This window comes from Nycticebus coucang, chromosome 12 (assembly GCF_027406575.1).
Source record: "Nycticebus coucang isolate mNycCou1 chromosome 12, mNycCou1.pri, whole genome shotgun sequence".
Taxonomy (NCBI): Eukaryota; Metazoa; Chordata; class Mammalia; order Primates; family Lorisidae; genus Nycticebus; species Nycticebus coucang.
Window position 1 is genome coordinate 83,059,911 of NC_069791.1, and position 15,503 is coordinate 83,075,413.

General features: G+C 49.9%; 1 protein-coding gene and 1 non-coding gene across 3 annotated transcripts in view; both read left to right on the plus strand.

Moving 5' to 3' along the window:
* ATP2A1 (ATPase sarcoplasmic/endoplasmic reticulum Ca2+ transporting 1) overlaps positions 1–15,503 on the plus strand; it is a 19,930-nt gene continuing 4,427 nt past the window's right edge. For both annotated transcript variants that reach the window (XM_053557004.1, XM_053557002.1), the window contains exons 1-12: positions 1–376; positions 705–722; positions 1,090–1,172; positions 2,861–2,965; positions 3,656–3,794; positions 5,720–5,800; positions 6,981–7,066; positions 7,219–7,516; positions 7,683–7,849; positions 11,294–11,382; positions 11,638–11,740; positions 11,971–12,102. In XM_053557004.1, the coding sequence (XP_053412979.1) occupies positions 259–376; positions 705–722; positions 1,090–1,172; positions 2,861–2,965; positions 3,656–3,794; positions 5,720–5,800; positions 6,981–7,066; positions 7,219–7,516; positions 7,683–7,849; positions 11,294–11,382; positions 11,638–11,740; positions 11,971–12,102 (1,419 nt within the window). In that variant the 5' untranslated portion in view covers positions 1–258. The remainder of the gene's footprint in view (positions 377–704; positions 723–1,089; positions 1,173–2,860; positions 2,966–3,655; positions 3,795–5,719; positions 5,801–6,980; positions 7,067–7,218; positions 7,517–7,682; positions 7,850–11,293; positions 11,383–11,637; positions 11,741–11,970; positions 12,103–15,503) is intronic.
* On the plus strand, positions 14,164–14,269 carry LOC128562894 (U6 spliceosomal RNA). The gene has a single exon (XR_008373593.1). It is a non-coding gene; the product is annotated as a U6 spliceosomal RNA (small nuclear RNA).

The window sequence follows — 15,503 nt, forward strand, 5'->3', positions numbered from 1 at the left end:
GCCAATCCCTGATCTGGGGGAAGGGGGGAGCCTGGCCCCCCCCACTCCCTCATAAGGACCAGCTGGGGGGTGAGGGGGCGCCGGCTGCTGCAAGTGGGACGGGGGTCAGAGCTTCATAGAGGAAGAAAAACCTGGCGGGGGCAGGAGAGGAAAAGGAAGAAACCCAGGCAGACAGGCAGGTGGACATACTGAAGAAGGACCCCACAAGTGAGAACTCAGAAGAACACACCACGCCCTGGCCCCCAGGAAGGGAGCACAATGGAGGCCGCACACGCAAAGACCACAGAAGAATGTTTGGCCTATTTTGGGGTGACTGAGACCTCAGGCCTCACCCAAGACCAAGTTAAACGGCACCTGGAGAAATACGGCCCCAATGGTGAGTGTCCCTCAGATAAAAGGCTGGTAATACCCTCCTGCACCCCCAACATACACACACACAGATGAGTTTCTCTTTCCAGAGTATCTTAGGGAAGAGTTGGACCATGGCCCAACGATTGCAGGGGGAAGAGGATACTCACACAAAGAGGATGCCTGAGATCTAAAGTTTTGGGAGGTTTTGTGGGATGACCTTGATGAACCTCAGATGCCCTTTTGGTGGCCTAATCCTCTTACCTTTGCCACAGAATCCAGGATTGGGGGGGCGGGCATGAGGCTGAACTCCAAATGAATATGTCTTTTTCTTCTTTTTCCTCTTTCCTGGGTAGAACTCCCTGCTGAGGAAGGTAAGTTATTGGTGAATCCCTGAGCTCTCATAAATGACCCCCCCTCTTCATGTGTCCATTCTCTTTTCCATAGACTCCTTGGGCAAATACCCCTCCCCAGAGGTTTGAGTCCTACATGGGTGGGAGTAGAAGTCTTCCAGGCACTTACTTTCTCCTGGAGGAAGCTAATCCTTGAACACTGCCCACCACTTGGAGGAGCCTGTTTTTGGACTCCCGAAGTGTTTCCTAAGCCTTTCTCTCCTACCAAGCTGCCTGCCCATCACCCTGGAGCCTCCCGGCTTGAGGCCGGAACTCAGGGCATTCCAACCCCCAGACCCTAGTCCTCTAGACCTTAACCCTGGGCTCCTCCTCGTGCCTCTTCCCCCAGGGAAGTCTCTGTGGGAGTTGGTGGTAGAGCAGTTTGAAGACCTCCTGGTGCGGATCCTTCTCCTGGCCGCCTGCATTTCCTTTGTAAGTGTGAGAGAGCGTCTGGAGCTGCCTGGGACTGTGGGGGTGGTGGGACCAGCGGCGTCTGCTCGTCTACTCGCGGCGAAGGAGAGCGGGGCTCCCAGCCACCGGCTCCTCTAGTCCAAGCCCTGAGCATCCTACTTTACAGACGGGTCGCGGAAGGGCTGAGTCTCGTCCTCCTCTATCCTCCCTACACCCCACGGGCAGGTTTTATTTTAACCTTTAGGGGTGTTCTTGGCCAAAACACTGAAGCTAAGCCACCCTCTCAGCTTGAAGAGCTCGGAGGGCTCGGGTTACCCCCTAAGCGCAGGGCTCCCGGTAGGACTCTGTTGCCGGCTGCGGCTCCGGGGGCCACTACCTCTCCCGGCATGCCCCGGGGCCGTGCGCTCCACCAATCCCCGAGCCTCCTGGCTCGCCTTGCCCACCCTCCCCCGCCTCCTGACTCTGATTGGTTGAGGGGAAGACTCGCTCTTGAAGGCGGGAAAGAGCTACGGTGCGAGGGTGACTCCAAACATGCCCCAAGGCCCGGGGCCCTCCTCCCTTACAAGCCGACTTACCACTACCACTTCCCTGCCCTCGCCCTGCCCCTTATAGCTCCAGGGCTCCCGCACCCTCCTCTGGGCCCTGCCGCCTCTCCCATCATGGGCGCTTCCCCAGTTTCTACAGCCCCACAGCACCCACCATCCCAGCAGTCCAGCTTGCATTTCCGAGTTTCTTCCTTAATATCTCAGTCCTACTGGAAGACAAGGCTCTGGAGGCAAAAAAAAAAAAAAAGAAAAAAGAAAAGCTCCCTGTGCCTTGGTCTCCTTAAGGGAGGGCCCCGTCAATCCTTGAGTACAAGCTGGCAGGACCTCACTCCTCCTTCTCAGATTTGCTCCTTGACATTTGTCTGTGTCTGTTGCTTGGCAGTAGCAACAGCTGAGGCCGGGCGTGTACAAGAGGCCCTGAAACACTATCCCCCCTCCTGCTCCCTCATGAAATCAGAGCTCCCCTGTCTTGACAATGGGGGAGGGCTGTGGTGGGCCAAGTGCCTGTGAGGACCACAGGGTTTTTCCTATGGGTTTTGGCTCCTGCAGGATGGATGTGGCTGTGGGGGTAGTTGGCCTTCATGTCCCCTGAGCTTGGCTTACAAGCCAGCAATTAGGTCAGGGAAACCTGAAAGCATTCGCAGTAAATCCCCAAATTGTGCTTGTCTGTGCCCTCCTATTCCCACTGAATAATGGCAGTGGCAGTGCATGCTGAGTCTGAGACTAAAGTGTACAAAACCTCAGATAGATGTAGGGCTGCAGTACTCCCAAGATGCCCTTCCTTGTTAGCACCTGTACATGTTTGTACCTCTGCAGTGGCCTCTGGAATCCTTCTGCTTCCTTTCTTTTCTTTTTTAGAGACAGAGTTTTGCTTTATTGCCCTCGGTAGAGTGCTGTGGCATCACAGTTCACAGCAATCTCCAGTTCTTGGGCTTAGGCGATTCTCTTGCCTCAGCCTCCCGAGTAGCTGGGACTACTGGCACCTGCCATAACACCTGGCTGTTTTTTTGTTGCAGTTTGGCCAGGGCTGGGTTCGAACCTGCCATCCTCAGTATATGTAGCCGGCGCCCTACCCACTGAGCCACAGGCGCCGCCCTCTGCTTCCTTTCTTTACCCATTTTCGGGGCTTTATTACCTGTCATTCTCTTCTCCCCTGTTTCCCAGGTGCTGGCCTGGTTTGAGGAAGGTGAAGAGACCATTACTGCCTTTGTTGAACCCTTTGTCATCCTTTTGATCCTCATTGCCAATGCCATCGTGGGAGTTTGGCAGGTTAATTTCAACCTCTTTTCATTCTTTCATGCTATGATACTAAACATGAGGCCAACCCTCCCTTCAACCTCCTCTTCCATCACTTCCCCAGGGCTTGCCTTTTCCTTAGGTTCTATTGCCCAGCTTGGAAATGGGATGGAGTTTTGGAGAAAAAGTGGGATAATGTGACCCACTGTCACTTGCCCCCTGTATAACCCTGAGCAAGTTCTTTCATCCCTCTGAGCCTCAGTTTCCTCATCCATAAAATGGGGCTAATAATCCTGTCCCTCAGACTCATGATGAAATCCAACAAGGTGGTGAATATGCCTGCTATAGACTACGAACTCAATAGATACTAGTCCTCTTACCTTACTACCTTCTACTTTTCCAGTCCTAGTCTCAGTCTCCTGTGTTCTGATTTTCTTTGATTCTCCTTACTTCTCTCCCCAAACACACTTACTTATTTGCAGCCATAGGTGATAGTTTCCTCAATACACACACACACACACACACCTGCCTTCATGTGGGGTTTTGTCTCCTCCCCTGTGCCAGAACTACATAACCCTGCCTCCTATGCTATGTCCCTATTTTCCCAAGGATCCTGGTCACTGCTCCTCAATCTCTACCCACCCCTTCCCCAATTCCTCTGTTTCCCTTCCCACAAGCTTCCTTTCTCTGAAGGTCCTCAACCCTCCTGCCCTGTCCCCTCAGGAACGTAATGCAGAGAATGCCATTGAGGCTCTGAAGGAATATGAACCTGAGATGGGGAAGGTCTACCGAGCTGACCGCAAGTCAGTGCAAAGGATCAAGGCTCGGGACATTGTCCCTGGGGACATTGTAGAGGTGGCTGGTGAGTGTTGGGAATGGGTGGTCCAGGATTGGAGGCCCTGGGTCCAAGGCCAAGAAGAAGGTGGGGGCTGGTCAGCCTCTGATCCTGGTGTCCAGGAGTCTGCTGGTGGAGTCTGCTTCTCTTAAGGTGGGGGCTGGTCAGCCTCTGATCCTGGTGTCCAGGAGTCTGCTGGTGGAGTCTGCTTCTCTTTCCCAGACTCCTCAGAAGGTCAGTCCAGGGCATTCTGACCACGGCACCCTCTCCCTGTCAGTCTCAGCAGGAACAGCCAGTCCTGTCCCTGAAGCTGCAGGCAGACCCCCTGTTCCCCCTCTTCTCAGCCAGCACTTGCAAGCAACAGGTGGAACCCAGTCCTTGCCAATGGCCCCATCTCCACCCCTCCCGAGGAGGCCTGGCTTCCCTCTCCTTCCACCCACCCTCAAGCTTGGTCAGCTTTCAGTCTTGACCTCTCAATGCCCTTGAGGCCTCTCAGACGGGAAGGAGTGAGTGTGGAAGGGAGGAGGGAGGCTGAAGGCTCAAGCCCCCGACCATGTAAGGGAAACTCAGGCCCAGGAGAGAGCACGAGATCTCGGAGGAGGGGAGCTCAAGGAGGTGCCCCACCCCTCTGGTGAGGGACACTTAATGCCTGACCAGGGAGGGGTGGGGGCCGGGTGGCTAAGATTACTGGGATTCTGCCCCCTTCAGCGGTTTTTATATTTGCCCCATGCCGGCCTTCCCACAGCTCCAGGGCCCTGGCAGGCAGAGTGGCTCTTCTTAGGCCTTTTTCCCTCCACAAGACACTCATGTCACAGGCCTGGGAAACCTGGGGAGAGGAAGTGGGGGTGGGCTGAAGACCCTGGTGCTCTATTGCAGGGCTGTCCTGCTGCGGTGACAGTGTGGAGTCAGTGCCATGAGTGTCTATAAATATCACTTGGGCTTGGATGTCAGGGTGTCCCATCACAACCTCCTCTCTCCTCCCTCCTCCATCCTCCATCCATTTCCTCTGACACAAAAGGGACCTTAGAAATGGAGGAAAAGGAGAGCAGTGGGACCTGTCCCCAGGACCATCCATGGGCCCAGGAATCAGGCAGAGGTGTTTATCTTTCCCCAAATGTCTCTGAGTCTGAGGAGGCACTGGCCCCGTCAGCCCCTCCCAAGGTGGTTGCTCTGGCCATCCTGCCTGGTCTGTGTATCCCCCAGCTCCACAGTGTGTGTTGCTTTTCCTCCTCTCCACATCTGTCCCCTCTGTCTCCTCAGGTCACTCACCCTGGCTCCCTGCACCCTCAGATGCTCAGGCTGGGCTGGCATGTTTCTGTCACCAACCTGCACCCCTCCCTCCCCCCATCCTCCCTACTCACACCCACCTCTTCATTCTCTTCTCTCCCACTTCATTTTCCACTTTTTCTCTCAGTTGACCTTGATTTTCTCAATTCCTGTATTTCCTTCTGTCTCTTCTTGCCTTCTCTTGCTGTCCACCTCAGTCTCTCTTCCTGATATCACTTCTCACCGTCTTCTCTGAGTTCTTTTGTTGCTTTTCCTTCCCCACCTTTCTCACTCTTATTTCCCTGTTTCACTGTCTGCGATTCTCAGTTTTACTTTCTTGTCCTACAACTAGACTGTCCCTAAGTTTCTCTTTAGTCGCTCAGGATACATTTGTCAAGCACATACCACATACCAGGCAAACACAGGCCCTCTCCTCATGGAGCTCATGGTGGGAACAGATGCCTTTAATAGAAGGACAGCAGGGATGGGCAGTATGACTGGGGTGCTTTCAGGGCTGCAGGAGTTCATGCAAGGTCCTGAGTGAGCCCCAGCTGGGCCCCAGCACTGGGAACTCCCTGAGACCTAAAGGATGGATGAGGGTGGAAGACAGCCACAATTGAGTTTTTCTCAGAAAGGAAAAGAACTCTACTCCCATCTGACCTCACTCTTCTCTACTCTCTCCACAGTGGGGGACAAAGTCCCTGCAGACATCCGCATCCTCTCCATCAAATCCACCACCCTCCGGGTAGACCAATCCATCCTGACAGGTCTGCCGGTGTGGGTGGGAGGGTGCATGAGGGGAAGGTTCAGAGAGGAAGCTGGGTAGATAGGACAGGAGAGATTACAGATGGACAGAGGGGAACCCCAGTGCTAGCCCCCCAGCTCCCTAGCAGCAGCAGCAGGAGCAGCAGCAGCAGCAGCAGCTTTATTCACTCTGTCACAAGTCTGGAACACAAGGAGTCATCAGGGAGGGCCAGAGTGTTTGAACCCATTCTTCCTACATGGACACAGGGAGGCACATATCCAGATAACGGTCCTATCTCCTTTAGTGTCCTCAAAAGTCCTCAATGGAGGAAGCATAAGATTTTAGGATGAGATGGAGGGTTCAGATACTCTTAAAACCATGGGTGCTTCTGTTTCTCCACTAGGAGGGAGAGGGTTAATAGCAGTGAACATTCCCCATGTCTCTGTGGTCCAGGAGGCAAGGCTGGCTGGCCCAGGGTGATTGCATGAGTCCCTGCTATTAGGGAGGAGGTCCAGTCCTAAGGGTGGCCACTTCTCCTTCCCAGGAACATGCTTAACAGTTGACACACACTTTCAAATACATCAGCTTATTTGATTTCCACCAAGACATTGTTCTGAAGTGTACATATTCTTTTATTTAGTTATTTAGTTATTTATTTGAGACATAGTCTCACTATGTTACCCTCAGTGGAGTGCTGTGGCATCATAGCTCACAGCAACCTCAAACTCTTGGGCTTAAGTGATTCTCTTGCCTCAGCCTCCCAAGTAGCTGGGACTATAGGCTCCTGCCACAATGCCTGGCTATTTTTTTTGTTGTAGTTGTTGTTTTGCAGGCCTGGGCTGGGTTTGAACTTGCCAGCTCCAGTGTATGTGGCTGGTGCCCTAGCTGCTGAGTTACAGGCTCTGAGCCTGAGGTGTACATATTCTTGCACTCCTTTTACAGAGTACGAAATGGAAGTTAAGTGATCATAGTCACACAGCCTTAAGTGGTCATGCTAGGGCTAGGATCAAAGTCTTTTTATTCTAAGTGTAATGGACTTCCCATTTGCCTCCAAGGGCTTCCTCTGGAGTCCAGTCTTCCTCCAAGATGGCTACTTGGTCTTTATCCCGCTCTGTTCTGCTGAGCGGGGAGAGAGTTAGGAGCCAGAGATCAGGGAGGAGGATGTGATGTCATCTGAAACCCCCTTGGCCCCTTCTCCACAGGCGAGTCTGTATCTGTCATCAAGCACACTGACCCTATTCCTGACCCCCGTGCTGTCAACCAGGACAAGAAGAACATGCTTTTCTCGGTGAGCAGTCTAGGGCCAGCTGTCATGTACCCAAGCCAGAGGCCCTGGTTTGGGAGAAGCATGGTGGTGTGAGAAGACATGAGGTCCTTGGCTGAGGGGATGCCACATAAGGATCACCTCTTACCTGATTTCTGGACTCTTCTTCTTCCCAGGGCACCAACATTGCAGCTGGGAAAGCACTGGGCATTGTAGCCACCACTGGTGTAAGCACCGAGATTGGGAAGATCCGAGACCAAATGGCTGCCACTGAACAGGAAAAGACGCCCTTGCAGCAGAAGCTGGATGAGTTTGGGGAGCAGCTCTCCAAGGTCATTTCCCTCATTTGTGTGGCTGTCTGGCTCATCAATATCGGCCACTTCAATGACCCTGTCCATGGGGGCTCCTGGTTCCGAGGGGCCATCTACTATTTCAAGATTGCTGTGGCCCTGGCCGTGGCTGCAATCCCAGAAGGTATGGCAACTTCTTTCTCCTCCCATTTGCTAATCCAAGTAAGGTAACATTTACACATTCTAGGGATTAGGTCCTGATATCTTTGAGGGCCATTATTTAGTTGACCACACTAGTCTTCCTCCCTCCATCTGTATTATCCCCTCAGCCCTTCTCTCCTTTCCCACAGGTCTTCCTGCTGTGATCACCACCTGCCTAGCCTTGGGCACCCGCCGGATGGCAAAGAAGAATGCCATTGTGAGGAGCTTACCCTCTGTGGAGACCCTGGGCTGCACCTCTGTCATCTGTTCTGATAAGACAGGCACCCTCACCACCAACCAGATGTCTGTCTGCAAGGTCAGGAGCAATGTGGGCAGTGCTGTCCCTCAGAAAGATGCTTTTCAGGGTGAAATGAGCCTTCCAAAGATAGAGCTGTCCCTTTATTACCAGCAGCTTCTCATTTTTGGCCCGTGAAACACTCAAAGAGCAGACAGAGCACCATCTTTCCAGCTCTAAGGGGATCGGAGGAGACCTTTATGCAATGCCAGACCACTTGCTATAGGCACCATCCATGCACCAGACACTGTCATGCATTGTTCCTGAACCTCCACAACAGCCTGTTCAGAGGAAGGTCTCTTTAATGTTCCTATTGTTTGGTTGGTTGTTTGGGGGGTTTTATGAGGCAGAGTCTCTCTCTTTTGCCTGGGCTAGAATACAGTGGCATCGTCATAACTCATTGCGACCTCAAACTCCTGGGCTCAAGCAATCCTCCTGCTTCAGCCTTCCAAGTAGCTGGGACTACAGGCACCCAACACAATGCCTAATTTTTTTTTTGCAGTTTTTTTGGCCAGGGCTGGGTTTTGAACCCACCACCTCCGGCATATGGGGCCAGTGCCCAATCCCTTTGAGCCACAGGTGCCACCTGGCTAATTTTTCTTTTTTAATAAAAATAAGAATCTCGGTATGTTGCCCACATTTGTCTCAAACTCCTAACCTTAAAGCAATCCTCCCTTCTCAGCCATCCAAAGTTCTGGGATTACAGACATGATCTACCATGCCTGGCTATCTTCTTAGTATATTTTAAACATATAAAATAAAACACATAGGATTCTGTTCTAAAACTACATAGAAAAAATAGTTAGGATTATAGAGGAAACAAATGGTTGAAATGCAGTTATATCAAAATATTTTATTTATTTATTTTTTTTTCTTAGAGACAGAGTCTCAATTTATCACCCTCAGTAGAGTGCTGTGGCATCACAGCTCACAGCAACTTCCAACTCCTGGGCTTAGGCGATTCTCTTGCTTCAGGCTCCCTAGTAGCTGGGGCTACAGGCACCCACCACCATGCCCGTCTATTTTTTGTTGCAGTTTGGCCTGGACTGGGTTGGAACCTCCCACCCTCGGTATAGGGGGCTGGTGCCCTATCCACTGAGCCACAGGCACTGTCCATTTCAAAATATTTTAAACTCCAATTTGTAATTTGAACATATATGCTTCTTTATTAATGCATTAAATAGTGAATTCTAGCAGTGGGTCTAAGAACTATCAAATGTTGAATTAGTGATGAACATTAATTATGCTATTTTGAGAGATCTGCAACAACAGTAATATGATAGGAGGAAAGTATCTGTGATTATATATATATATATATATTTTTTTTTTTTTTTAAGAGACAGAGTCTCACTTTATTGCCCACGGTAGAGTGCCATGGCATCACAGCTCACAGCAACCTCTAACTCTTGGGCTTGGGCGATTCTCTTGCTTCAGCCTCCCGAGCAGCTGGGACTACAGGAACCTACCATAACACGTGGCTATTTTTTTGTTGCAGTTTGGTCGGGGCCAGGTTTGAACCTGCCACCCTCGGTATATGGGGCCAGTGCCCTACTCACTGAGACACAGGTGCTGCCTGTATCTGTGATTATAATCATGACAAAGTCACAGTCTTTGCTAACTAATGTGGTCCATTAACTACATGCATAACTAGAAGGAAATGCTAAATGTTAGCTAGAGAAAAAATAAAAGATGTCATTTTTTTGACTAAGTTTATGGACCCTTTATGGGGCCATCAGTGGATCCCAGGCAAAGAACTCCTGCCTTAAATAGAGTTCTGTGGAATAATGTGTCCATGAAATACCAATTGCTGTTCTCAGAAGCAGGGCTGAGTGGTCTCAGAGCAAGAAAGGCTGAACCCTTGGGGCCTTGGAAGACCCACAGTGCCTACTGGCACAGGAAATAATAGAGAAGGCTGACTATGTAAAGACGATAGAGTCTACCTTGTTTAACCCACAGTTTCCTGAGTTTATTTAACTACAAAACTTTTTTCTTGGTATTCATCTTAAACATTTCTCTTTTTCTTTTTTTTTTTTTTTTTTGTAGAGACAGAGTCTCACTGTACCACCCTCGGGTAGAGTGCTGTGGCGTCACACGGCTCACAGCAACCTCTAACTCTTGGGCTTACGCGATTCTCTTGCCTCAGCCTCCCAAGCAGCTGGGACTACAGGCGCCCGCCACAATGCCCGGCTATTTTTTGTTGCAGTTTGGCCGGGGCTGGGTTTGAACCCGCCACCCTCGGCATATGGGGCCGGCGCCCTACTCACTGAGCCACAGGCGCCGCCCTACATTTCTCTTTTTCTTAATTTTAATTTTTATTTTCTGGAGACAGAGTCTCATTCAGTTGCCCTGGGGTTGAGTACCATGGCGTCATAGCTCATAGCAACCTCAAACTCTTGGGAATCAAGTGATTCTCTTGTTTTAGCCTCCCAAGTAGCTGGGACTATAGGTGCCCGCCACAATGCCCAGCTATTTTTTGGTTGCAGTTGTCATTGGTTAGCAGGCCCCAGCTCGAACCTGCCAGCTTTGGTGTATGCGGCCGGCGCCCTACTCACTGACACAGGCACCGAGCCATGGGCTATTTTTTAGAGATGAAGTCTCTCTTGCTCAGGCTGGTCTCTGAGCTCAAGCAATCCACCCGCCTCAGCCTCCCAGAGTGCCGGGATTAAAGGCGTAAGCCACCGTGCCTGGACCATCTTAAACATTTCTCTTGGGGGGCAGCACCTCATTCCTTTGAGCCACCCCCTCTCATGGGGGTGGCTCAAAGGAATGGGGTGCCAGTCCCATATGCCGGAGGTGGCAGGTTCAAACCCAGCCCCAGCCACAAAAATAAAACAAACAAACAATAACAAAAAAAATCTGTCTTGGGAGTGAAAATCCCAATGCCTTTTGTGCTAGCTCTGCGTTCAGGGTGGGCCACTGCCTTCTGAGCACACCACATTCTCCATATCCTTCAAACGTACAGGCCAAAAATCCAGACCGCATGCTGGTGTGACTTGGCTCCTATAATGTTTCATAAAAACAAATTAATTGCCCATATTTGAAAGTCAAGAGATTTCATAGGAAAATAACCTGATTTCTAGTTCCTTTTGCAAAACTGGAAGATCTGACCACAAGGGGCTGGTGCTATAGATCAGGTTCTAACAGGTGGGTGATTAGCTGCCGTCCTTACCATACCTTACCATGTTCCTCTTATTAACTGATCAAAAGAAACTCCAGCATGACCTGAGGTAATTTCTGTTTTAAGGCCAGTGAAACAGACCATCAGCAATGATTGCAAAAGTATGGTGGGAAGGGGAAATTCAGGGAGGAACAAGGAGGAGCAAGTTGGGGGTGGGGAATGGTAGGATGTTCAATTAGTTTGCTGGGAGGGTCAATGTCAGGAGCACAGGCTTCTCTCAATATAGATGCCTGCCTTCAGGAATGAGGAGAGGGGGACATCCGTGTGTGTGCCCTTCTCCCCTGTAGATGTTCATCGTCGACAGGGTAGATGGGGACATCTGTTTGCTGAATGAGTTCTCTGTCACTGGCTCCACCTATGCTCCAGAGGGAGAGGTGTAAGTTGCCCCTGATGTCTTCTCCCCAGCAATTCTTGCCCCTTTCCCACCACTACCACATCTCTCCCCAGGGCCTTCCTTTTGGTTTTGTTTTTCTTTCTCTGCCCTTCCTTCTCCAACCTGTTCTCTCTCTCTCCTGATCTCCAAGTTGCCATCTCCCCACCTTGCCTCCCCACTCTCTGTACTCTCTCTGCACCTCATTCCCTGTTCTTCTTCACTGTCTCTGCCCCTTCCTCCCTCCCCGCTTGCTGCCAGCTTGAAGAATGATAAGCCAGTCCGGGCAGGGCAGTATGATGGGCTGGTGGAGTTGGCCACCATTTGTGCCCTCTGCAATGACTCCTCCTTGGACTTCAATGAGGTAACCCCCTAACCCTAAATCAGCCCCTCTTTCCCTCTTTATGATTGGCTCAGAGTCTGGGCCTCATCCATAGGCCAGGAGGTCATAGGAAGGGGCCCAGTGTACTGAGTCCTCTTCTGGGATACAAGGAAAGGGAATGGTTCACTTCCTTCTCACACTAAGTTGGGAGGAGGGTACAACAGGTGGGAGCATAGGGTGAGGAGCTTCCTCTTCTCCTCTGCCTTTCTCAGGCCAAAGGTGTCTACGAGAAGGTTGGCGAAGCCACCGAGACGGCACTCACCACCCTGGTGGAGAAGATGAATGTGTTCAACACTGATGTGAGAAGCCTCTCAAAGGTGGAGAGGGCCAATGCCTGCAACTCGGTGAGTCTGGGGCCGTGTCCCAGGGGCTTTCTTTGCTCCATGTCATGCAGACAGGACCTAAGCCACCTCAGGAAGCAGAGGTTCTGCTTGGGCTGAGCAGGGCTTTGTGGCTATGCTGGGACCCCAAGCAGGCTGGCAGACAGCCTCCCATAGTGTATCTGGGCCAGGCTGGCTGTGTGTGGGACCTTTTGCTCCTGGAGTTGGTTGTGCCTTCTGCCTACACAGTGCCCCTTCTGGATTTAAGGTCACCCTGCCTGCCCAAGCTTAAATGAACAGAGCTAGGCATAGAAACCACAAGGCAGCCTTAATTTCAACTATTATTCCTTTGTATCTAGAAGCACGACTGTTTTTATCAGAACTCAAATTTTGATTTAGGGTTTGGGAAATATGGCTACTGCACCTACAGGGGCAGACTCTTCTTGTCCAGATGGACCAGGCTAATTCTGTTGCTTTCACTTTGAGTTCTATGGATATTTGCTGAGTTCTCTAGAGAATTATATTTCCTACATCTCTCATTATTATTATTATTTTTTGAGACAGTCTCACTATGTCGCTCTTGGTAGAGTACTGTGGCATCACAGCTCACAGCAACCTCAAACTCTTAAGCTTAAGTGATTCTCTTGCCTCAGTCTCCCGAGTAGCTGGGATTACAGATGTCCGCCACAATGCCTGGATATTTTTTTGTTGCAGTTGTCATTGTTGCCCGGCTTAAACCTGCCAGCCTTGGTGTATGTGGCCGGTACCCTACCCACTGAGCTACGGGTGCCGAGCTGTGACTATTTTTATTTGGGTTTTTCTTGTGTATTCAAGATGCTCATTGCTGCTTTATTTAATATAACAAAAAAGTAAAACCCTAACTATCTATCAATGAAGATTAATTTTAAAAATTTACAAATGGGTGGGTGACGCCTGTGGCTCAAAGGAATAGGGCACTGGCCCCATATACCAGAGGTGGCGGGTTCAAACCCAGCCCTGGCCAAAAGCTGCAAAAAAAAAAAAAAATTTATAACTGGACCAGGCCTAGTGGCTCACTCCTGTAATGCTAGTACTCTGGGAGGCTGAGGTGGGTGGATTGCTTGAGCTCAGGAGTTCAAGACCAGTCTGAGCAAGAGCAAGACCCATCTCTACTGAAAACAGAAAACCTAGCCGGGCATTGTGGTGGGTGCCTGTAGTCCCAGCTACTCAGGAAGCTGAGGCAAGAGGATCGCCTGAGCCCAGGAGTTTGAGGTTGCTGTGAGCTATAATGATGCCAAGGCACTCCACCCAGGGCAACAGAGTGAGACTCTGTCCCCACCCCCCCAATTTTTAAAAATGATACTATAAACATAAATTTTTATTTAACATTTTGTTATTTTTATTTTTGTTTCATTTTGTGGAGAAAGATACACGATGCATTTGGTGAAAAATGCATGCTTTTTTTGTTAATTTTGTTCAACAACACACATGGTCATTTACATTTAAATTCATTTTTTAAAAAATTCGGCTGGGCCCAGTGGCTCATGCCTGTAATCCTAGCACTCTGGGAGGCCCAGCCTGAGCAAGAATAAGACCCCATCTCAAAAAATAGCCGGGTGTTGTGGTGGGCGCCTGTAGTCCCAGCTACTCAGGAGGCTGAGACAAGATAATCACATGAGCTCAAGAGTTTGAGGTTGGCTCAAGCACCCGTAGCACTGGCCACATACATTGAGGCTAGTGGGTTCAAACCTGGCCAGGGGAGTGAAGGGGGAGGTGGGCGGAGGGAGGGTGATTGGTGAGATTACACCTGCAGTGCATCTTACAAGGGTATATGTGAAACTTAGTAAATATAGAATGTAAATGTTTATTTATTAAAAAAAAAATAATTGAAAAAAACCAAAGTGAAAAAAATAAAAAATAAATAAAATGTGAAAAAAACAAAAAACAAACAAACATCACGAGGCTGAGGCAAGAGAATCGCTTAAGCCCAGGAGTTGGAGGTTGCTGTGAGCTGTGTGACGCCACGGCACTCTACCGAGGGCCATAAAGTGAGACTCTGTCTCTACAAAAAAAACAAACAAACAAAAAAAAAACACCTGGCCAGGAGTGCCGCTTTGGCAGCACATACACTAAAATTGGAACAATACAGAGAAGATTAGCATGGCCCCTGCACAAAGATGAGATGCAAATTCGTGAAGCGTTCCAAACCTGGCCAGGGACCGCTAAACAACAATGACGACTGCAACAAGGAAATAGCCAGGCGTGGGTGGTGCCTGTGGCTCAGTGGGTAGGGCGCCGGCCCCGTATACCGAGGGTGGCGGGTTCAAACTCAGCCCCAGCCAAACTGCAACAAAAAATAGCCAGGCATTGTGGTGGGCACCTGTAGTCCCAGCTCCTTGGGAGGTTGAGGCAGGAAAATCGCCTAAGTCTAGGAGTTGGAGGTTGCTGTGAAACTTTGTCTCCAAAAAAAAAAAAAAAGAAAAGAAAATAGCTGGGCATTATGGCAGGCACCAGTAGTCCCAGCTACTTGGGAGGCTGAGGCAAGATAATAGCTTAAACCCAAGAGTTTGAGGTTGCTGTCAGCTGTGACACTACAGCCCTCTACTGTTGGTGACATAGTGAGACTGTGTCTCAAAAAAAAAAGGCTTGGCGCCCATAGCTCAGTCAGTAGGGTGCCTGCCACATACACTGAGGCTGGTGGGTTTGAGACCAGGCTGTGCCTGCTAAACAATGACAACTGTAACCAAAAAACAGCCAGGTGTTGTGGTGGGCTCCTGTAGTCCCAGCTGCTTAGGAGGCTGAGGTAAGAGAACCGCTTAAGCCCAAGAGTTGGAGGTTGCTGTGAGCTGTGATGCCACAGCACTCTACCGAGGGTGACATAGTGAGACTCTTATCTCCAAAAAAAAAAAAAATTAATTCAAAAAAAGTAAAAGTTCAGTACTTTGGTCATATTAGTCACATCTCCAGAGCTCCATGGCGATTGCTTCATTCTACATATTGGATAGTGAGTATCAGAGAATATTTCTACTATCACTGAACGTTCTACTAGATAGTGCCACGCTAGGCCATACTGTTTCTGTTGTGCTTTAGACTGGACGCTAGCTAGCACCAGCCTTGAAATTCTCTCCATTTGTTTGGTGGACATCAGACTTAGCTTTCTTCTAGGCCTCAGCTTGTAGTCTGCTCTGACCTCCAGATCCATTTTCTTTTTTTTTTTTGTAAGACAGAGTCTCACTCTGTCACCTTGGGTAGAGTGCATAGGTATCATCACAGCTCTTTGGCACCCACCATAATACCCAGCTAAGATTTTTATTTTTTATTTTTAGTAGAGACAGGGTCTTGCTCTCACTCAGGCTAGTCTTGAAGTCCTGAGCGTAAGCTATCTGCCTGTCTTTGGCCTCCCACTTCAGATCTTTTGATGATTTTAAGAGACCTGGTCTCCCCGT